The sequence below is a fragment of the Taudactylus pleione genome, unplaced genomic scaffold (genome assembly GCF_031769625.1).
Source record: "Taudactylus pleione unplaced genomic scaffold, aTauple2 ptg000609l, whole genome shotgun sequence".
NCBI lineage: Eukaryota > Metazoa > Chordata > Amphibia > Anura > Myobatrachidae > Taudactylus > Taudactylus pleione.
In genome coordinates, this window is record NW_028285011.1 from 15,957,389 (window position 1) to 15,981,999 (window position 24,611).

At 41.3% G+C, this 24,611-nt stretch overlaps 1 protein-coding gene across 4 annotated transcripts in view; it reads right to left on the reverse strand.

Annotated features, from left to right (window-relative positions):
- Positions 1–24,611, reverse strand: part of DMD (dystrophin) — a 2,214,077-nt gene that overhangs the window by 685,949 nt on the left and 1,503,517 nt on the right. For 3 of the 4 annotated variants that reach the window (XM_088454197.1, XM_088454193.1, XM_088454194.1), the window contains one exon: positions 3,755–3,927. In XM_088454197.1, coding sequence (XP_088310323.1) covers positions 3,755–3,927 — 173 coding nt within the window. Of the gene's footprint in view, positions 1–3,754; positions 3,928–5,528; positions 5,608–24,611 lie in introns of those variants that run through there. The other variant, XM_088454195.1, reaches the window with a different exon arrangement.

Sequence of the window (24,611 nt, forward strand, 5' to 3'; positions counted from 1 at the left end):
AAGACTGAGCACAGCAATTAGATACAAGGTAGTTATACTACATCAGCAAGGTATCTCCCAGACAAAGATTTCAAAGCAGACTGAGGTTTTAAGATGTGTTGTTCAAGCTCTTTTGAAGAAACACAAAGAAACTGGCAACGTTGAGGACCGTAGACACAGTGGTCGGCCAAGGAAACTTAGTGCATCAGAAAAAAGACACATCATGCTTACTTCCCTCTGAAATCGGAAGATGTCCAGCACGCCATCAAGTCAGAACTGGCAGAAACCTGTGTGATCCAGGTACACCCATCTACTGTTCAGAGAAGTCTCGCCAGAAGTGGCCTTCATGGAAGAATTTTTGGCCAAAAAGCCATACCTTTGACATGGAAACAAGGCAAAGCGACTCAACTATGCACAAAAACATAGGAACTGGGTTTCAGAAAAATGGCACCAGGTGCTCTGGACTGATAAGACAAAATTTTAAATATTTAGCTGTAATAGAAGGCAGTTTGTTCTCCGAAGGGCTGGAGAGAGGTACAATAATAAGTGTCTGCAGGCAACATTGAAGCATGGTGGAGGTTACTTGCAAGTTTGGGGCTGCATTTCAGCAAATGGGGTTGGGGATTTGGTCAGGATTAATGGTGTCCTCAATGCTGAGAAATATAGGCAGGTACTTATCCATCATTCAATACCAACAGGGAGGTGTCTGATTGGCTCCAAATTTATTCTGCAGCAGGACAATGGTCCCAAACATACAGCCAATATCATTAAGAACTATCTTCAGCGTCAAGAAGAATAAGGAGTCCTGAAAGTGATGATATGGCCCCACAGAGCCCTGATCTCAACATCATCAAGTCTGACTGGGATTACATGAATAGCCAGAAGGATTTGAGCAATCCTAAATCCTCAGAAGATCTGTGGTTAGTTCTCCAAGATATTGGAACAACCTCCCTGCTGAGTTTCTTCAAAAACTGTGTGCAAGTGTACCCAGAAGAATTGATGCTGTTTTGAAAGCAAAGGGTGGACAAACCAAATATTGATTTGATTTAGATTTTTCTTCTGTTCATTCACTTTGTACTTTTTTAATTGATAAAAATAAACTATTAACTTTCTATTTTTGAAAGCATTCTTACACCTGCCTAAAACTTTTGCACAGTACTGTATATATACAGTCTAATAGGATGTGCTGGCTGCCTCTGTTTGATACAGTAACATTATATGTGCCATGCATTCCGTTCCTTGGATATTTAAGTATAATATATATATAGTGGAATATATATATATAACCAAGAACCCATATTCATGTTTAAAATGTGTGCAAGCTTGAGCCAAATGTGGCAGATTAAAGATCATATATCTGAGAGTCAGTATAGAAATTGTCCAAATGGGAAGACTGCAAAGTGGTTGGTCAGCTTGGCAGATTATTGCAATATTTTGGAACTAACTTTCCCTGTATTCAAATGAATTACAATTTGAAAAGTAAGTGAGTGCCAAGTTTGTATGATATTTTTTATGTAGATGGTGTGGTCACATACCAAGGGAACCCCAGATGGTTGGCTGCCCTGATTGACAATGTATTTTTTGTGTGGTTTATTATAAAGTTTGTTGAAGCCTGGTAATGTCAGGTTGTTGTGAGCCCATTGGCTTTTATTATGACAATCTGTTCTGGTTGTTTGATCTGCAAATGGCTTTTGATGCTCACTATTTAATATGGAATAATGTAGGGAAAGGCGGGACTAGTTGTTACAGAGGCAAGTTGTTACAATGAATCTAAAACCACGCCCACATCGCGCCGCGGGTTGTGCGACTGGGAACAAGTTTGAACATGCTACTGCAAAATAGGCGTTAATGCAGACATGTTTATGTAATAGGTACCTAAACAAACTCTGTTTTATTGTTCCAAAGTAATATTTTTCACATAGCTTTGAAGTTGTATCTTTGCTGTACTGTTAAAGGTAAGGGTTTACCATTCATTTTGTTAGAATCACAGACCATAGTGTATTTATAATCGTGAATTGAAGCATGCAAATCAAACTATGGCAATCTTGGTTATCTGACGTCACTTGGATGCGAGTTGTTACTTGTAACAACATGCCCCACAGTCAGTGGTGGATTTACCACTAGGCACGTGCCTTGGGGCGCCTCTTACTGGGGTTGGCATTATGAGCAGCAGGACTTTTATTTTTACCCGGAGAGGGAGAGTGATTTCCTTGTGAGCAGGGGGGCACAAATACATGGACAGAGCAGAGCAGGGCTGCTGTTGCAACCTGGACAGGAGTGGGTGCAGTGTATTGCATGTAAATGGTGGGCTCATATTCGCTTGTGTAAGAGGTGATACAGTAGCATTTAGTTGCACTAACTGCGAATCAGAAATAGTCAGTGAAGATGACGAGTGATGTCTCATTTATCAATGAGCATTATCATTCACAATAAGTGATAAAACTCTTTGCGTATGATAAATGGTGCTCCAGCCAATCAGCTACCAACTGTCATTTTCAAACATATGACAGTTGGGAGCTGATTGGCTGGAGCACCATTATCCTATGCAATGAGTTTTATCACTCGTTGTGAATAATAAAACTTGTTGATAAATATCAAATATATGCCAAATGTGATTTTGTGATAAACATACAAAGTTTTCTAATGAACGCTTTTTATATTAAGATTTTGTAAAGATTATTTTATCTGTAACAATTTGCCCCAACCCCATAACAACTTACCCCTGTCGTGGGCAGATTGTTATGATTATTTCTGTTATGAAAAACATGTTTTTTATTGTTAATAATAATTATTGGATGTAACGTACACCTAATATAAATAGAAGAAAGAATACTGTTTAGTTTGTACATTTTTCTGTTTGTTTGTGAATAAAGATTTTTGAGATATTTGAATTTCTGTATTTTTGCAACAACTAGCCCCGCCATCCTCTAATCAAGCCATTTTACTATTTACTGTGCTATTCGGCCGACCGGAAGTTACATCATGTGTTCCAGGGTGGAACACGGAAGTTAGATCATGGCACATTTTTGAGTCCAGATGCCAAATTACTGATGTTCTGATTGAGATATTCCACCTAGCAGGTCTGGTCCCTATGGGAATTTATCATCGAACAGGTTTGGCTGGTTGCTAGTTGTTATATTTTGTAATTGTTTATTCTTGCTGCATTAGTATCTAAAACCGGCAGTGATGTTATGTGTTCCACTGTAGAACACAGAAGTCTCACCTGATGCTGCTGATTGTAATTGACACTGGTATAGGGAGCCACAGGGTAAGGGGAAGTTTGTGCTGCTATTTGGGGCCGTTGGTGTTTTTGCTGACTCAGGTGCAATGTTCTGCCTCTTGATAAAGGTCACATACTGACCAAAACATTGATATAGTTTTTCATATGTAAGAAATGTAAAACTGTTTGATGTGTTTCTGGCGAGTGAACCTTTATTCTCTCTATAAACCTGGATCTTGGAAGAGGCCACGGTGGGATACAATATATGTTACATGTTACACTTTAACAGAGTTAAATTACTTTTAGAAAGATGACCAATGTTCATAAACTTACTATTGTATTTTAAAGACCCCCCTCCCCTTCCAAAGTCTCTTTAAAATCTTATTCCAACAAATACAATAGCCTCCTTAGGTGACAGTAAATTTGAATGTGCCCAAACTTTACAATTGGTTACAGCAAGCTGTGTGCCTGTCTTTCAGTGTCCCGAAAATGAAAGAACCTGGCAGAACAAGAACAATGTCAAGTTGAATCTTTTATAATACTTCTGCCTATTACCTGATGTTAAGGGATCTTTTCCTGAGTTCATTCCATCTGATATTCATATTATCAAGTCGCCTATGCAGAAGGACTCCATCTTCAGAGCCTTCCAATGATTTAAGCATTTTCTGTCCATTTTCATCCAAAGAATGAAATACTTCTGTGTGGCCATCAATATCTGCTTGTAACTCCTGTCATGCCCCAAAAAGAGGAAAAGACATAAAACAAGTATGTTAAAATCACCAGTCATTTAATGGCAAAATATTACCAAATTCTTTATTTAAATTAAGTTTAAAGGTCCAATAAATCTAAAATACATGTTGTAGTATTTATAAAGAAAAACACCAATATCTACTAATAACACTGACATATATAAATTCAGAGGTGCCCACAGCATCAATTCCGCATGGTAGTAGTTGATGTTTCAGTCTGTACATGCATTCTAGTCACACTGCGAGTGCATCCCAATGGTTACTGCAGGGAGCCACAGAACCTGAATGCAGAGAGAGACAAAAGGTGGGTGGTAACGGGGGTGGTTAGCCAGACGTGGTCACGACACGGTCAGCGACTGTCTTAAGACGCTGTTGCACTGATCCTGGCAGGCATGTTCAGATGGACAAATTGTACCTGCCATAGGGCTGGTGCAATCACCGATGATGTGTCCTATGGTGCAACCGATGCGGCTGATGGTGCATCTTAATGTGCACTGCAGCAGATTAGCGCTGCAGCCAGTGGGCATCTATGTACAAATCCCATCGGCTGCAGCATTAGAATAAAGACATTGTCACACCGTGGCAAATGATGCAGTTGCGGCTGCAATAGCGTGCACATCTGAATCAGGCCCACTGCAACAGTGTGAAATGCGAGATATTTGAAAATTTACTGTCTGTTATCTTTAATACAAGCTATTGCTCACTGTTACCTATCATTTTGTAATGATGGTCAAATTTTTTTTTTTTCTATCAATTTGTCACACTTTTATATGACCAAAGTTGTGTTTCACGTTTAGGGAAATTAAATGTAAATAGGAGCTATCAAGAACCAGTAGAAAATAACTCCTGCACATTATCTGAAGAATAAATGTTAACACAAGTCTGTGTACTCATTACACAATAGACAACTGGGCTGTTGTTTACTTTGTAATGCTTGCTTAGCTTCCAAATTGTTCAACTGATAATAAAGAATGTAATTAATGTATGTTTCTACTTGTAACTTGCAATTATTTTCTTGGACTTAATAGTATTACATTTAATGAAAATAATGTATGAAATGATAATACATATTAAACTAATGAAATTGACATTTTATTTCATTGAAACATTTAATTGTGTGGCAAATTAATTAAGTCTGTACTGTAAACAATATTATTAATTTCATAACTTGTTACATTCCTTACTGAGTAGTGTGTCTTCAGAGTTCTAGTATAATATGAAACAATATGAAGCTTATTTTTAACATGCACATAGATTTGCTGTAATTTAAAGCAATCAATCACGTTCTACAAATTTTCATAGATTAGTTAAGAAAATGAAAGCAAACACCTGATTGGTTGCTATGATTTACAATATGTCTGTGTCATTAAGTATTAAGTATCCATTAGAACATATGTCATACCAATAATAATAGTAAAACTGGTTGGCATACTGTATAATTAATATACTGTAATCATCATATCAAACAATTATTATGAAATGAATTAAAAGTAAGGCAAAGTTAAAAGCAGCATTATATTCAAAATGTCTAAAAACACTGTTAGTGAAGACGAATTGTCTACATTTTCCACATTTCTGACCTTAACATTATATTTCTTCCTGTGCAACATGCTTTGAAACCCGAAACATCAGCTGAAACCAGCGGCGCTCGAAAGACAAGTCAATACTGACGGTAAGCAGTTGAAGTCCCAACCCTAGATCTGTTATGGTCTCAAAAATGTTGTGTAAAGCAGAATTTAATAGTAGAAACAAATAGCTACTTTGTTTTGTGACACAATATCGGTCAGGTCCAAGTGTGTAGGATGAGGGCAATCGTATAGCAAAAAACAAGCCAGGGCAAACTTAGTTCTTAACTGTTTTGGCAGTGGGGTTTGGTGATTGTTTAAGATATTAGTCTAGAATTTACAAATTGAAACTGCAAATAAGAGGTTAACATGCAGTATATAACATTGCAAGATAAAGAAGAGACACAGATTTATTTTTCTCTCTCATTTCAGTACAGCAATTGCTGCCAAAGGAAAATTCTTTCACAGGCCGGCTGGCATTCCTCTCTGCCTACACACTGAATGGGATCTTTGTATGTCAATGGATTTTTATGTTTATATGCTTCTGTTGTAGCTCTCCTTTTCTATCTGTTTCATGGGTTTTGTTTGCCAAACAAAAGCGAAACACACTTTAACTTTACAGCAACTTTAAAACATACAATAATTATGGCATAAATATTTCATTGATTATATTTGCAACGTATAAGAAAAATCAAACATATATATATATACACACAGAAGGAATGCCCTTAATTTGCGCTAATAGTAACTCTAATATAACCAAACAATAAAAGCAATATATATACCAGCTGCACCTCTATTGACCCCCTGTTAGAAGAGTGCCCAAAATAATGTAGATACAGTATGTAGAAAGAGAGGGCGCTCAGATCATTGTTCTAAAAATCAATCTTATTGCAGAATACATGCATTGTTTACATAAACACCTGAACATGCAATATATTCAATATCCAGTCTTTAAAAACAGATTTTGACAATGGATCAGTTGTAGATAGATGAAGGGATGATATGTAGTCTCTTCTTATAGCAGACTTTTCTTTTTTAAATAATCCTCGAGACTCTTTCAATGTATGGATGGATACCGGTAGTGCAATTCTCCAAGAGACCAATCCTTCTTTTGGATTGTGCTGGAATAAACCCTCACACCAAAAAACACCCAGACATAACAGGTCAAAGGGCCACCATTAATATTTTAAAAGATATTTATTTGAAAAAAATTTTTACATAAAAATAGTTAATAACATGAAACTATTAAGTCAGCTTACATCAGATATTTCCAATATGATATTATATTCAGACCGTAATCAGGTTAGTTATCCACTTTTACACCGAATGGTGAAAGCGCACTATAGTGCACCCCGAACAATCGATCAGTAATATGATCCAATGCGTTTCGTCCTTATAAGGACTTCATCAGGAGTATATCACAATTCGATAAATAGTAGCATTTAGTCCCAATTTTTAAGACTAGATAAGATACTCCACCCAACACTAAAGATTCATTTTTTTGGGCTCTGGTGTTTAGGTTATCATTTAAGACTGATGATTTGCAAAGTCCCCAGTGCAGTTATTAGTACTATTACCCTTTATTTATATGGCGCCACATAGGGTCCACAACATCTTACATAGTACACATGTTCTTGCTGGCAGCATGTCATTGGATTGGTATTAGTTAGTGGAGTGCTATAGACATTGGAACACAATGCTCTATCAGCAGCAGCATGCAGGAGCAAGTGAAAGGCTGGGCACACACTGGAATGATGGACATTCGTTCTGACATCGGAACGAATGCCTGTGAACAGTGATTATGCATCCACACGGACGACTTTAATGAACAATGGAACGATCATGTTACAACATGCGGGTAGGGGGTAATTTTGGGCAAAATCTTTTATTGAGTAGTCACAATGCTGCTCTGTTAAGATCCCGGGCAGGTGGGTGGGGTTCAGTGATGAGTGGCGATGAGACTGGGGAGGTAGGTGGACCCTTTTAGGGGGCTCCTTCCCTAAAAGGGTCCACCTACCTCCCCAGTCTCATCACCACTCACCACTCAAAATTACTGTGTCTCGCTGGCCTCATTTTGATCCTATTCCATTCCCCTTTTCACATTACTCCAAACTACACTCCATACCCAATCACACCCTCCTCACTCCCAAAACATCACCACCACCAGAAGAAACATTCTAATTAACACCACTCACAAATACACACAAGTCATCACCATTACTAGCAGGAAGAGCGCACCTTACCCCCCCTACCCCCATACGTTTTCAGTGCGGGAAAGGTACTCCCACACAAAGGTGCAGCACCCCGAAACCAACACCACCCCCTGGTCAACGAGAGCGCAGTTCTACCGCCCATCTTCATATGTTACAACATGCATTAACAATGCACTGGTCGCTAGCGATATCGCTAGGTTTGATGTGCAGCACATCAAACCTAGCGCTTGTCACTAGGGACTGCGGGAGCGTGCAATTGCCAGTACACACTGAGCAATGTAGGCGATTTGTCATTTCAAAATGGCAAATCGTCCCGACATTGCTCCAGTGTGTACCCAGCTTAACAGTGATGGGTGTAAGCAAGACTTTAAGGGACTTCAGGCATAGCTGTTTGGGACTCTGGGCTTTATTCAGAGGCGGCCGTACGGTCTACGACTGCACGGCCACCTCGATGTTTGTCTAGTGCGCATGCGCACGAGGGAGCCGGCTCCTTCGGCGCTGTCGGTCGTAGCAGGTCTCTTTCCAAAGGGGGCGAGCTGTCGATGTTGATTGACAGCTCGCCCTGTTTGGAAGGCGGGCCGGGGGGGTGGCAGCCCAAATGGAGGCATTCCCATGGGAACGCCTGCCATTTGGGGGAGGCCCACTGACATCACAGTGGAGAGCTTCCGGCTCTGACAGAGCCAGAAACTCTCCGGGGCTTACGACAAGTGAGACCCTACCCTAGGGTCTCGTCGTAAGCCCCGATGGTCGCGATGGTCATCACCCTAGCGGTCGTTAGAGCTGTGGGTGTTAACCCACAGCCTAACGACTGAAACAGAGGCGGCCGGTCAGGATGCAAGTGGCCGCCCAGTTTCTGAGCGACCGCTTGCATCCTCCGACCACCTCTGAATGAGGGCCTCTGTTTTAAGTAGAATATTCCACTCAAAACGACTGATCAATTTTGGGTTATCTCAATTATCCTTTAGGAGGTACTTGGGTGTATAATAGAATAGAGAATAAAATATAGACCTAGGTTCAAGTTTACAAGTACATTAAGTAGTACTTCCTCAAGTCTGCTGACTGTTAAATTAACCTCTTCCCCAAATGAAAATTATGCTTACAAAATCATAAAAACACCTAACCTCATGATCTTCAACCAAGACAACCAATTTTCTCTATTTCATATGTTAGTTCTGTGCAAGCATTGGAAATGTCACTGGGTTTGATTATGATTTATACGCAAAGCAAATGGTTTACGTACAAATCCGATGGTTCTGGGTCTGCGTAGATGCAGGACCTGTTCTGCAAATGTTCTACAATGGTGATCTGAAGCAAAAAACAGTGAGCAGTCGCCTCCAGGTCAATGCCCTCCCCAATCACATGTGTGAAGGTGGTGCAATGCATAATGTCCAATGGGTATACAATCCCTCCCTTGTAGAGGTGTCCGGGTACTGTATATGCTTTATATGCAGAAGACAGGCAATATGTGCTAGCTACAGGTGCTTACAGTATTGATACAGTGAGTGGTGGAAACATAAGAGCAATGGAGGTCATCAAATAGGTCTGTAAGCAGTAGCCAAACAAAAGATACTCGCTCATAAAAGAGCAAAGCGGAGGCCTCTTCTCAGAAGCCCATGCATACTCAGACGAGGCCTCCACGATACTATTTCAGAACTAGAGGCCCTGGGAGACTAGAGTAGCTTTGCTGGCCTCTAGCCAGATTTTGTTATGGGGCCTGGTCATGCACAGTACATCTGTTGTCTGTGATACATAGAAATATACTGTATTACTGACTAATGCAGAACCCAACATTGTAACTATTCATGTTTCAATTATGCATTTGGGTCTTCAAATTGCCAAGTTGTAAATGTGAAAGCAGGAAAGTGAGAAAAATACAGTCAGTAACTGTTGTGCTATATATTGTCACTACAGTATGTGCACTTTTTTCATAGACACAAATCAAAAGCATTGTAGCCATATTATCTTAAAAAATGTACAGTTAACTCTAAACAATAACTTCTGAAACTATGCAGCAGATGTATGTGAACCTCTTGAATTTGACTCAGTAACAAATGATATAAAAAAATATAAATGAAAAAATATACTTTCTTAGAACAATTTAATTAATTACAATATCAAAATGAAATGCAATGTTTAATAATATATACACAATATTGGGTTATAAAATAAAGTCATTTTCCAATCCCTTGTGACAGGATAAGCTATAAATTTCTTTCCCCTACAAGTTCATTTCTCTGGATTTTCATATGCTTTATATTTCATTAGCTTTACTTGTTACCATGGTAACTCATGTCCGCTTATAATGTGTGAATGGCACCAGCCATTTTGCATTTTAAGTGTGGAATTTTTTTATGATGGAAAAAATTACATTTATCCCTAGGGGGAAACACATCAAGAATCAAATATGAAAGTTATGCTTTAAGAACAGGTGAAAATTGTTCTACGCAGACTTGTTCTTGGATAATATATTTAATTTATATACATAAGGGTGATCACAGCTATTTTGATTGGAAATGCATTTATACTGTACCTATAACTGGATACAGATATAATAAGTCACTAGAAGCATTAAAAATGATAGCATTAAGTTTGAGGTAAGGAGTTATATGGAACATTCTTTTGCCAATTGTGTGACCCAATGAGCAAAAGTGAGGCAGCAGGAAAATGTTCTTTAGAGTTAATAATCTGCAAGCAAGTAGACTGATTTTCAGTATATACCACTAAATAGGTCAGGACATTCACCAATATGAGGGAGAAAAAAAATCAATCTGTATCCTTATTATCATACAAAAAAATAAGTCCTCTTTTACAGAGCATTATATTTTTGCTGATACATACAGTAAGTTGTCATTTTTAAAAAGACTATCCTCAGTATTTGTCTTAGTTTGTATTGTCTTTAGGAAAGTAAGTTTACAATATTGTTGGTATTTATGAAATGGTTTTTTTTTCAGTTCATATTTTTGTAACTAGCAGATATGAAAGGGCCTTCTGCTCCCTCCCTTTCCCACTCATCTGATTAGAAAGTCATTCTGTCAGCAGTAGTGCAGTTTATCGATGGAGGTGGGGGTGAAGTTTTTAGCACATACCATTTTACTTTACAAGTGTATTAGTTGAAATGTTTAAAATTGGGCTTAGAGTTTCTGAAAGCACTTCATTCTTATTGTAATCAAACCAGTTGCCATATACTGTACATCAGCTTAGCATAAGTACAAACTCATTTTTTTTGCTTCCAGTACTCAAAAGAATCAAACATGGTATTGGCAAATACTTACAAAAAAACAACAACTTTATTTAGTTTAATAACCTTCACTTCAGTTACATAGGGGCCTTCTGGCCTCCGATGATTAAGAATCCAACTCGCTTTGTTGCGGTGGTGGATACTTAACCACTAGAGCAATTCATTATTGCTCCACTGTGGGGACAGCTGCTCCAAAAAGCTGTCCCCATGATCCCTAACGCTACTTACCATTCCCAAGCTGGCCGACTGCTCATAGACATACTCCAAAATTGTTCAGTTCTTGGAATTTGTTGAATACTAGGCAGCCCTATTGGGTGCCTAATATTAAATGGGCCCAATAATTGAAACGTGCGGAAACTAGCATTTTCACATACTGTATGTAATGGGTCCATTAAGGATGATGATTAGTAGGCCTCCCAGTACTCAAAATACCAAAGATATCTTTCCAGCAGTAATACTCAATTAGTGTGTGTAATGGTTCTGAAAATGTTGGTTCAATATTAGGAGGCTAAACGCCAACAATTAAGAAGGAGAAGCAAAAGGAGCTAAGAAGAGGGTAGCAGCTTCTCCACAGCGCTAATCATATCAGCATTATACTGTATTATACTGGGTGAGCTCCACACTCCTCTCGCCTTTTAAGGAGACAGTATTATGGGAGAACTGTCCTGGGAATCTACATCCTAGATATTAGTAGGTGCTTTTAAAGGAAAGGCACTGGGCTGCTCGTTCTGCAAGAATACTGTAGAAAAATTAGCAGAGTGTGTTTCTCTCTGAGCATGCACAGTCCGACGATTGAGCCCACCACACATGTGCTGGCTTAGAAAAGCCTGGGAAGACCAGAGCAGGGTGTGACCTGGCACAGACGAAAACCCCCACCTCAAGGCCCCTGTCACAAGCCTCTGCGTTGCTAGGAGATGCGAACGCCGGGTGATCTCCTCCTACCTCCTTCCTGTCATTCCTGAACTAACCAGATTGGCTCCTGTGGCTTTTTATATCTTGTCTGTAGGTTGCATGGGTGCCGATGATAGCATTTTCACATGTTTCAGTTTTGGTGGTTAGTTTCCTGTTCAGTCGAGTGTCCAGTACCTCTGCCTGTCTTGAATATCTCCTGCCGTTTGTATCATCTAGACGGCTTTCATTTCTGCTCCTGTTCTGCGACATCCTAATCTGGATCTTCCATTTGTGGTCAAGGTGGATGCTTCCGAGATTGGAGTGGGCGTCATCCTTTCTCAGAAGGATCTTAAAGATGGCAAGTTACATCCATGTGCCTTCTTTTCCCAAAAATTCGACACTGTAGAAAGAATTATGATGTTGGAAATTGGGAGCTTTTGGCTATTAAGTGGGTTTTTGAGGACTGGAGGAAATGGTTAGAGGAGGCTAATCATGTGATTTCAGTCTTGATGGACCCTAAGAATCTGTCCTATATAAAAACCACCAAAATGCTGAATGCTAGGCAAGCACGATGGGCTCTGTTCTTCACCTGTTTCAACTATGTCATCTCCTTTTGTCCTGGGTCCAAGAATCTGAAGGTTGATGCCCTCTCACAAAGTTTTCTCACTACTCACTCTCCTGCTGTTTCAGAGGAAACCATCATTCCAGCTTCCCGTATACACCTAGCCTTGACTAGAACTTTGGTAGATGCCCTCCAGGATGGTTAATCTGTAGCTCCTCCTGAGAAGCCACCAGAATTGCTCTTTGTTCCTGAGAGGTTTCGTAAAGCAGTCCTGAAGGACTTTTACTCGTCCAAGTCTATTGGTCAACCAGGCATCTCTAGAATTCTTGAATTACTTTCCCGTTCGGTTTGGTGGCAGTCCATATCTCGTAATGTTCGTGAGTTTGTGTTGGCTTGTGCCATCCCCATAAGGGCACCTAACACTTGACTGCCAACTCCCTGCTGCTAATTGTGAGTGCTTTAATCACTGTTGCAGCAGTGTATATAAGTAGTGTCCTTGTCCTGCACTGTAATGTACTGAAAGTTACTTGTTTCTTGTTTACTTACTAGTTTTATGTACTATGTAAGGCGCTGTGGAACACTTGTGGCACCATATAAATAAAGGATAATAATAATAATAATCTGTTCCAGGAATAAGACTCTCCAGGCTACTCCTTCAGGTCTGCTATGTCCACTGTCTAATCCCTCAAAACCGTGGACTCATATTGCTATGGAATTTGTGGTAGAGCTTCTGTCATTTTCTCGCTGTTCGGTCATCTGGACCATTGTTGACCGATTCTCTAAGATGGCTCATTTTGTTTCCGTCTCCAAACTACCTTTAGCTAAAGAATTATCAGTACTTTTCATTCAACACGTGTTTAGACTTCGTGGGCTTCCGTTAGATATGGTCTCTGATCGAGGGACTCAATTTATTGCCGATTTTTTGAGGTGTTTTTATGCTGAGCTGGGTATTAATGTCAGCCTGTCATCAGGCTATCATCCACAATCTAACAGACAGATGGATTGGCTAACCAGTCCTTGGAGCAGTACCAAAATGACTGGGTTTCTCTTTTGCCTTTTGCTGAATTCGCCTTCAATAACTCCTGCCATTCTTCCTCCTCCGTTTATCCTTTTTTCTGCAATTTTGGGACTCATTCTATAGTTAATTCCTTTGAGAGCTGCATCAACTAGAACTCTCTCATCTTCATCTGTTTCAAGGTTACGGTCGGTCTGGAAGAAGATGCACCTCTGGTTTGGCTGTCCTCCAGGAACATTAACCTTCGCCAGAGGTCACAGAAGTTGGATCCCAAATTCATTGGCCCATTTAGAATCATCACGCAGGTTAATCCTGTGGCCTTTTGATTGAAATTACCCAGTACCCTCAGGATTAACAACACATTTCATTGTTCACTCTTGAAGCCGGTGTTTTTCTCCTCCAGGTTTTCTCCTAGATGTTCAGCCAGACCTTCATTGGTTCTTATCCAGGGTCGTCAGGAATTTGTTGTTGAGAAATACTGGATTCCAGAATCTCATGAGGGAACCTTCAATTCTTAGTCCACTGGAATGGGTATGGACCGGAGGAGTGCTCTTGGGTTTCCGAAAGATCTCTGCATGCTCCACTGTCAAAGAAAGGATTTTTTGAGAACTTTCCTGACAAACCAGGGTCTAGGGGTTCCTTAACCCCTCGTCAAGGGAAGGGGGTACTGTCACAAACTGCTGCATTGCTAGGAGATTCAAACGCCGGGCGATCAATCGCTGAACTCCTCCTACTGGTCATTCCTGAACTATCCGGATTGGCTCCTGTGGCTTTTTCTATCTTGTCCATAGGTTGCTCTGGTGCCGGTGATAGCGTTTTCACGTGTTTACAGTTCTGGTGGTTAGTTTCCTGTTCAGTCGAGTGTCCAGTACCACTGACTGTCTTGAATATCTTCTGCCATTTGTATCATCTAGGCTGTACAGACCACACCTCAGCATCCTACCGCTTGTGCCATCTAGGTGGCACGGCCACACCCCAGTGTCCTGTTGCTTGTGTCAACCCGGCGACACAAGGTGCACACCAGCATCACCTGTACACGCAATCCAGCGTCCTGCCGCTTGTGTCCTCTAGGTGGCATGGGCCACACCCCAGCATCCTGTCACTTGTGTCAACCCGGCGGCACAGGGCGCGCACCGGCGTCTCCTGTACATGCAATCCAATGTCCTGTCGCTTGTGTCAACCTGGCGGCACAAGGCGCACACCAGCATCTCCTGTACACGCAATCCAGTGTACTGCTGCTTGTGTCAACCCGGCAGCACAAGTTGCTCACCAGCGTCTCCTGTACACGCAATCCAGTGTACTGCCGCTTGTGTCAACTCAGCGGCAAAAGTCGCACACCAGCGTCTCCTGTACACACTATCCTGCGTACTGCCACTTGTGTCAACCAGGTGGCACAAGTCGCAATCCAGCGTCATCCTGCCAAGCATTACCAACTCTCAAGGCTGCTACAGGGCTGTATCTTGCTAAATATCACCAGCCCTCGAGGCTGCTACATGGCCCAAAGGCTGCATCTTGTTGAAAACATCATCAGTCCTCTAGACTGCTACACGGCCCTAAAGCCACATCTTGCCAAGCATTACCAGCACTCAAGGCTGTTACACGACCGCATCTTGCCAAGCATCATCAGCCCTCAAGGCTGCTACATGGCCTTAAGGCCACATCTCGCCAAGCATCACCAGCCCTCAAGGCTGTTACACGGCCGCATCTAACCAAGCATCACAAGCTCTCAAGGCTGTGTAACGGCCGGATCTATCCAAGCGTCACCAGCCCTCAAGACTGTTACATAGCCCAAGGGCACGACATGCCAAGCGTAACCAGCCCCCAAGGCTGTTGCTTGACTGTGCTCTTAAAGAGATATCCCTGCATCATAACAGCCCCATAGTGGAAGCACTCCCAGTAGTTTTGCTTTTGCTCTGCATTGCTGTAGTAAATTGTCATACAAATGACATCGAACAATAAATGTACAATTGTTAGTGCGTTGGACATCCTAACTCAATGGAAAACTAAAAACAAAAACAAAACAACTTGCCAACAATTGGATTAATTATTAGATACAAATATCACTCACTCTTTTATTTTCATGCTTTAGGAACATAAGGAAAATATGTATCTGGGTTTGTTAACCAAAACTGCTACCACAGAATCTGCAGGCGGTGCAAATGTTTTTGCTTTTAGTTTTAAACTCCGCACAGTTGGTTGAGGCATAGTTCATTTTGGAATTCTGGCCACTTTGGTGATAGTCAGAAGCAATCAATTTAAAAAGAAGCTACAGATAGATGTAACAAAATATTTATATTGCTATTTTTCTTGTAATTTTCAGATCACGCATTGTTTTTCTCTAAGCATTACAGAGGAACAACAATCAAAATGTCAATGATTTCCACTTAACACTTAATGAATATAGCACACATGGGAGATCAGAGGATTAACAATATTAATGTTTAAAAAAAATATCCATAAAATATATTTTTTTTAATTTGGAAAAAAAAATGTAATTCATTTTTTATGTTGCACAAGTATAACAGAGCTAGAGGAAACAGAGGGCCTGATTCAGAGCCGTTCGCTATTTGCGGTCGTTCGTTCAAAAACAAGGGGTGGCTATTCAAATGATCCGTTCGCAAATTGCAGTCTGTTCCCACCTCTAAGTCTGAACGAGCGAGCAAAACATACGCTCGTTTTTTTGATAAAAACGCCCCCTGGCCGCACGCACCATACGTCATGTCCGCTATTTATTAGATTAATCGAGTACATCGTACAGCGTATGAACTGCTCGCTATTCTTGTGGTTGGTTTTTGCTACCACAATCTTGCGAGCAGTTCTGGCTATAAAATAACCCAGTGACGTGGTCAATGACGCTGCTGTATTAATTATGCACACCCATAAAACGCCCGTTTTGACCTTTAAGCACGCCTGCGTTCGGATCTCCACTCCCCATTTTCAAGCACCTTCCCCTGTTACCACCCACATACGCCTCATTCTGTCACTCAAAATAGCAGGCATTCGCTATATTGCGAGCACATGAATTTCGGCCGCACTGACTGGTTCGCGCATGCGTATAACGATCCGTACGCATGCGCAGATGTGCGAACATCGCTCGGAACGAGCGTACTGCCGCTAGCGAGTGGCTCTGAATGAGGGCCAGAATTTGAAACCTCAATTGAAGATGCCTAACCATACATAACACCACTCTGCTTTCCATTTCATTATATTTAATGGGACATATAAATGTAAAATAACATACACATTGGTAAAATAAACTGTAATGTCTGGATTGTGTATTTTTAAGCTGTTTATTGTAAACCCAGAATGATTTGTTTCCATTACAATGTATAACTACATTGACACAACTTGCACATTTTTGTTGTTAGAAAACAGCCTAAACAAGAATTAATATTAAAAATACATATTTTTGTCACAACTAGGGAGGCCAATCCCGGGGCTTTTTTTCAAACCCGGGATTCGGGATTGAAAAAAACTCACTCTCGGGATTGGGTTGGTTAACAAAAAAAAATGTTCCCCATCTAGCCCCCACAGTGACTTACCGGCGAGTGGCGGGGGCTTTCAGTGGCAGTGTCCTGCAGAGAGGTAAGTGGGTGGGTGGTCCAGCCGGCGCAGGGCTGTGCAGCGTGACCTGTGTTCCCAAGTCACACTGTTTAGTGCGCACAGCCAGGGGAAGGGGGAATCGAGCAGCTGGAGGTGCTCAGCTCTGCCCGGCATCTAAATCCCAGGATTCAATCCCGGATATTTTTAGGCCAAAATCCCAGGATCCCGAACCCGGATTGGCCTCCCTAGTCACAACCCATCATAAAAAAAGTCAGCAGTGTAAATAGATGATTAATGTTAATGAATATCTAATATAATTGTACTACTTGTGGCTGCATTTAGACTAATTAATCAAACATTGGCTATGCAGCTAATAATTGTCTTAATGAGTTGACTCCAATCCAGCACAGCAATGAATTGCAATTCATAAAATGTATCAAGAAAGAGAAGAAATGAACGTTGTATGGATTGTAGGAGTCATACAAAGCCAGAACCACAGTTTCTCATTAGTTACAATGAGAAATTAAATGATACATTTCACAGATTTAAACCACAGTAAAATTTGCTGTGTTAATTGCATTTAATATAAATTCTTAACCATTAAATACATATATATTTTTGAGTCTTATTTCCCCATATATGCAAGCACTTCTTTTTATAAAGATAGTAAATAAAACCCTTTCCCCACATAAAAAAGGATACCATAAATGTTAAACAGTTAAAGCATATAACTAAAGAATGGGACTTCACATGGGACCATTAGTGGGATGGGATGGGTTCAGGGAAGGGAATTCACATGGGTCCATTAGTGGGATAGGATGGGCTCAGAGAAGGGAATTCACATGGAACCATTAGTGGGATAGTATGAGCTCAGGGAAGGGAATTCACATGGGACCATTAGTGGGATGGGATGAGCTCAGGGAAGGGAATTCACATGGGATCATTAGTGGGATGGGATGAGCTCAGGGAAGGGAATTCACATGGGACCATTAGTGGGATGGGAAGGGCTCAGGGAGGGGAATTCACATGGGACCATTAGTGGGATGGGATGGGCTCAGGGAGGGGAATTCACATGGGACCATTAGTGGGATGGGATGAGCTCAGGGAAGGCCAAAGGAGACTAATGGAAATAAAATACCACAACATACTTCTAAAAAAGAAATCGGGGACTTTATAAAAACAACTGGCACAAGGTTTTGGTATAGAATCAGATTCTAAAGGTACACACACATGCAAAAGCATTTTATTATTATTGTGCATGTGCAGTGCGATACAGTTTATCCAAATTGCTATTTATGTGACACAACTCTAAATCAGACCCATAATGAGCAAATTACATGACACAAAAACACGGTTTCTCATGTAATGACTAAAACCATATTTAGAAAGGTTTCTTAGCCTTCCCAATGTAAAACAATTATTCAGAAACAGCTATTTAAGACATACTGTAGGTTCATGCACCTCATTTACAACCAGGGCCTTAACTTAAGCAGGACATCCACTGTACAATTTTCTGTCAGATATCTGTCCAATCTGGCTGGTTGGAATGAAAACCTGGTAATGTATGGGAGCAAATGACAATCGATCATATGGTTTTAAAATTTAAACACTGAAAAAAGGACAAAAAAAATTGTTCAAATTTGTGTGTTTTAACCAATTTGTCTGAACAACCATTTTTGGCTATTTTCCAGTGTTTGCGAGCAAATGGCCTTTTGTCATTTGCTCCCATACATTACCAGGTTTTCATTCCAACCAGCCAGATTGGACAGATATCTAACAGAAAATTGTGTAGTGGATGCCCAGCTTAAGGATGAATAAGTTGCTGCCCTGTGGTACCTGCAGGGCCGCTGCTAGATTTCTAGGCACCCTAGGCTGCATCCCCCCTCCCCCCTGTACTCATTTAGCCTCTCAGATGAAAATAACTTTGCACAGGTGAAGTGCCGGATAAATTTTGTTTTTAAAAAAATATTTTTATATATAAAACACAAAACTTATCTGCCACTCAACCTGTGCAAAGTAATTTTCACCTGAGGGGCTAAATGAGTACGAAGAGGGGGCGCAGGCAGAAGTATGTATATGTGCACACACACATATATATATATATATATATATATATACACACACACACACACACACACTATATATACAGTCAGGTGCATAAATATTGGGACATTGACAGAATTTTCATATTTTCTAGGTGTGACATTTGCATTTGGAATCAGTTGCTGTCGACTCTCAATATGAGATCCAAAGAGCTGTCACTATCAGTGAAGCAAGCGATCATTAGGCTGAAAAATCAAAACAAACCCATCAGAGAGATAGCAAAACATTAGGTGTGGCCAAATCAACTGTTTGGAACATTCTTAAAAAGAAAGAACGTACCGGAGAGCTCAGCAACACCAAAAGACCCTGAAGACCATGGAAAACAACTGTGGTGGATGACAGAAGAATTATTTCCCTGGTGAAGAAAAACCCCTTCACAACAGTTGGCCAAATCAAGAACACTCTCCAGGAGGTAGGTGTAGGCCCGCCAGGAGCCATGGCGGGCCCCGGTAATAGGGGGCATGGCCTAATCGCGGGAGGCGTGGCCACGCCCCCTTGCCGAGAAAAAAAAAAAGATTTGCGCTGGGGAGGGGGGCGCTCTGAGCCCCCTCAGCCCGGCGCAAAGCCAGGGGGGGCACGATTACTGTGATCGGTCTGCCGCACAGGCATAGGAGACTGCTGTGGCTGCTGCTCAGCAGCCATGAGCAGTCTCCAACTGCAGTTCAGCACACGCTGTGTGCTGGGCTGCTGTGAGGGGGGAGCGGCGCCGGACACGGGCCCCTGCGGGCCCCTCAGGACCCCGGGCCCGGGTAATCTGTACCCGCTCCCCCCCCTCTTGGCGCCCCTGGGTACGTGTATATGTGTCAAAGTCAACAATCAAGAGAAGACTTCACAAGAGTGAATATAGAGGGTTCACCACAAGATGTAAACCATTGGAGAGCCTCAAAACAGGAAGACCAGATTAGAGTTTGCCAAAGAACATCTAAAAAAGCCATTACAGTTCTGGAACAACATCCTATGGACAGATGAGACAAAGATCAACTTGTACCAGAGAGATGGGAAGAGAAGAGTATGGAGAAGGAAAGGAACTGCTCATGATCCAAAACATACCACCTCATCAGTGAAGCATGGTGGTGGTAGTGTCATGGCGTGGGCATATATGGCTGCCAATGGAACTGGTTCTCTTGTATTTATTGATGATGTGACTGCTGACAAAAGCAGCAGAATGAATTCTGAAGTGTTTCGGGCAATATTATATGCTCATATTCAGTCAAATGCTTCAGAACTCATTGGACGGTGCTTCACAGTGCAGATGGACAATGACCGAAGCATACTGCAAAAGCAACCAAAGAGTTTTTTAAGGCTAAAATGTGGAATGTTATGTAATGGCCTAGTCAATCCCCTGACCTGAATCTGATTGAGCATGCATTTCACTTGATGAAGACAAAAGTGAAGGGAAAATGCCCCAAGAACAAGCAGGAACTGAAGACATTTGCAGTAGAGGCCTGGCAGAGCATCACCAGGGATGAAACCCAGCGTCTGGTGATGTCTATGCGTTCCAGACTTCAGGCTGTAATTGTCTGCAAAGGATTTGCAACAAAGTATTAAAAAGTGAAAGTTATATTTAGGATTGTTTAGTTTGTCCCATTACTTTTGGCCCCTTCCTACACCATTCACCTCATTTGGATGTAATTACCCTCAAATTAAATCTGAAAGTCTGCAGTTAAAGCACATCTTGTCTGTTTCATTTCAAAGCCATTGTGGTGGTGAATAGAGGCCAAAATGTGAAAATTCTGTCAATGTCCCAATATTTATGCATCTGACTGTGTATGTACATATATATATATATATATATATATATACACACACACACACACACACACACACACACACACACACACACACACACACACACAGTATCAGGGGCGTAACTGGAACTTTTTGGGCCCCATAGCAACCTTTTTAAGGGCCCCCCTCTAACTTAGGTCATACACAATGGCCACAGTAGTAGTTCCCCTAAAACACTAAATGCCCACTGTAATGGTGCCTCTTATGCAATGCCCACTGTAATGGTGCCCCTTTACGCAGTGCCTCCAGTAGTAATAATGCCCCCTGTAGTAATGCCCTTAGTAACAATGCTCCCTGCAGTGCCCTCAGTAATACGAGCCCCTGTAGTGCCCCCAGTTGTAATGCCCTTGTAGTGCCCCCATTAGTAATGCTCCCTGCAGTACCCAAGTAGTAGTGCCCCTTGAAGTGACCCCAGTAGTAAGCGACACTGTAGTGCCCCCAGTTGTAGTGCTCCCAATAGTGCCCCCAGTAGTAAGGCCCCTGTAGTGCCCCCAGAAGTAAGGCCCCAGTAGTGCCCCCAGTAGTAAGGCCCCTGTAGTGCCCCCAGTAGTAAGGTCCCTGTAATGCCCCCTGTAGTGCCCCCAGTAGTAAGCCCCCACACGCACGCACATACACACAAAAAAAACCCAATACTTACCTTAAACCCTGCTCCAGTGCCTGCTGCCGGCCGTCCCCGGCGCCCGCTCCTTGGAACTATGGGAGTGACGTCATGACGTCACTCCCGTAGTGCACTGCGGGACCCGGAAGTCGGAGCCTAGGAGTGAGCTCCATCCTCCGGCTGCAGCTGGTGCCGAGGGGTGAGGTGGAAGAGAAGGAGCCGGGCGCCCGCTGGTAACACAATCTCAGCGGGCACCCGGCAAATGGGGGGTGCGATTGGAGGGCCGGGCAGACTCATAAGTGCCCTCTAGTGGTTGGCGTCCCTAGGAAGCTGCCTGAGATTGCCTAGTGGAAGCGCCGGCCCTTGGCACCTGTCCCCGTTTCCTTGTTGTGATGTCATATGTTCAGGTAGTGGGGCCGGCACAGGGCAGATTACCTCCCTGCTACAGCACTAGTTACCACCATCATAGAGGACCTTCAAATTCTCTGCGCTCATCCAATAAAAATAAATTCCTATGGGTTGTGTTTTGTTATACATATCAACTCCCATTTAAAGTACACCATTCACATGTGTAGAGACTATACAATACAATCACTGAAGGCAAAGATAAATTAGATAGATAGATAATATATATGGTTTCCCCCTACCCAGTGGGAGCCATTAGTGAGGTTGAGGTGGCGCAGGTGTGAATCTGACCACGATCATCTATTATTTACAGTATGTTCCCTCTGCGTATCTCTGACTCGGAACAGACTTTGCCCGCATACATATTACGTGTGTGTGTGTACTAGGCAAGACTAAGTTTTCCCTGTTATTACATTAAAAAAATATTTTTTTCAACTTTACTCAATAAATCAAAGGAAAAACATGAAATTCTGAGAATCTCTTCACATATACTTCTTATCAGCAATGTTTGACTGAAACTGAATAGATTCAATTTTACATTTAATATTACCATTATACTTTATTTCGATGTCTCATTTCATTTTAAGCACTCAGAGAATGGTAAATAAAGACTGGCTTATCATAAAATGTACTTTCAATGACAGAGCAGACAGTTTTAATGATGCTATTGGAAGATTATGGCAGCACTGAAGTCCTGCCGTAGTGAAAATAAAAATCTTTAAGTACTTGTATCCAGCAATGACATTAATATTTCTTTAGGTGGTTTATAGAAAAGTTGTATAAAACTTCCATTTAGCTCACAAATTATAACGCACTTAGGCTTCAATGCATGGAGAGTTAATAGTCCTTTCCTAGTTCTCAAGTGTAAAACTGCCATTCTTATCTGAAAACCACATAGATGTCAGATGTAAGCATCATTTTAGCAATATCCAAAGTTTCAGGAATGGTAATGTTATTTCTATCTCCTGTTTATGTTACTGCTTGAAGAAATCACAAAGAAGGAAGGTTTGTGTACATTCAGCTCTTGGCCCTATGGGCAACTATTATGGCCCAGACAATATGCTATGGCTTTCCCAGGCTTTATACTCCATAAAATATCATTGGCTAAGTGCACGGAATCTCCCGACAAAAAAATTATAGTGGGCTGCTAGTAAATGAGTCTCTCTGGTATCATCTGCTGTAACACCTCAAATTTCTTCTTCAAATGTTAAAAATATAAGTTTAAAACAAAAGTCGCTTTTACATACAGTATTACCAAGCTAAATACTGTAGCAATCAGAGATATGGTGGTTAGGTAATTAGTTACCTTATGTTTATATTTAAAGTATATGGCATTTGCTATGATTACGGCAGTAATTTATATTGACACTTAATGTTGCAGAGAGGCAATAGATTCAATAAATATTTTGATTATGGATATTGAAACTTAATACAGTAGTGATAATATGTTAGAGCAGGGGTGGGCGATAAGCAGCCCTCCAGCTGCTGTGGGACTACACATCCCAGCATGCCCTGCCACAGTTTTGCTATCAGAGCATGCTAAAACTGTGGCAGCATGCAGGGATATGTAGTTCTACAGCAGCTGGAGGGCCGCTTAATGCACACCCCTGTGTTATTGTCATTGAAATACAACTACATTATCATCAGTAATTATGTCAGTTTGGGAGTGGAAGTTAATGTCAGGTCAGACCTGGGACTTGCTTGTAGCCTCCTTTCCTCACTCATAATTTATACCTTCATTATGAACATATCTTGTATATGGGCCCCCATCATTTTGAAATGAAAACCAGAGGACAACCATGTGAAATGATGTTTGCTTCCTCAGGGTCATTGCTACCAATAGGTAAATCTAGGCATTTGCCAAGGGCACCAGTGGTTAGGGGACAACCAAAGTCTGAGGAGCCAAGGATGCCAATTCAACCTCCCTCATGGCAAGGTAAGAAGCAGAGGGCGTGGGTATGGTGATGCTTCTATATGGGGGAGTTCATCACATAGGCAAAATCCAGAACTTGCACCATCCCTGGATTTAGTCCATATTTTCCCTAGCTCCTTTCCATGCCATGTATAATTGTTTCTCAAGGCACCTCATGAATATGAGTTCTACAAAAAAATAATTGCTCTAATCTATTTGCATAAAGCAGAGCAGTCCTGACAAAACCCACCATTTTTAGGCAGTAAATCAGTGCGGTGCAGCAATTATTATACTCCGCTGGCTTCTGTCTCTTCCCACCTGATCTTGGCTCACTTCTGACTATGTCTGACTTGGTTTGTGCCTGTATTTCATACTTAGGGGATAATTCAATTAAGTGCAATAGGCGCGATATGCAGCTCTGGAAAAGCACGTTGTCACTAGCAACATTGCTACTTTTTACTCGTATGCCATAGAGAAGCACAGGAAAAAACAATGTTGAGGATACCGTAATGGGCAAATATGTACATGATGTCGATCTCAAGACATTCCATAGAGCCAATTATTATAAAGATAGAGACCAAATAATCATTGTTTTTAGATATGAAAGAAAGAATTAAAAATTCCAAGTTCACTTTTTATGCTTTGTACATTACTGTATAGTGTATATCACAACAATGAATTTACGTTTAATAAGTGGTAACTTTAGCAGTAAGAGACAGCGGCAGTTAGAGCACTGTAAATTGGTAGATCCATGGCCTTATGTTTGTAGGCTGTATATTATATTTCTTAAAGGCGTATGTATGGTTTGGTAATGGCAGTTTTATTTT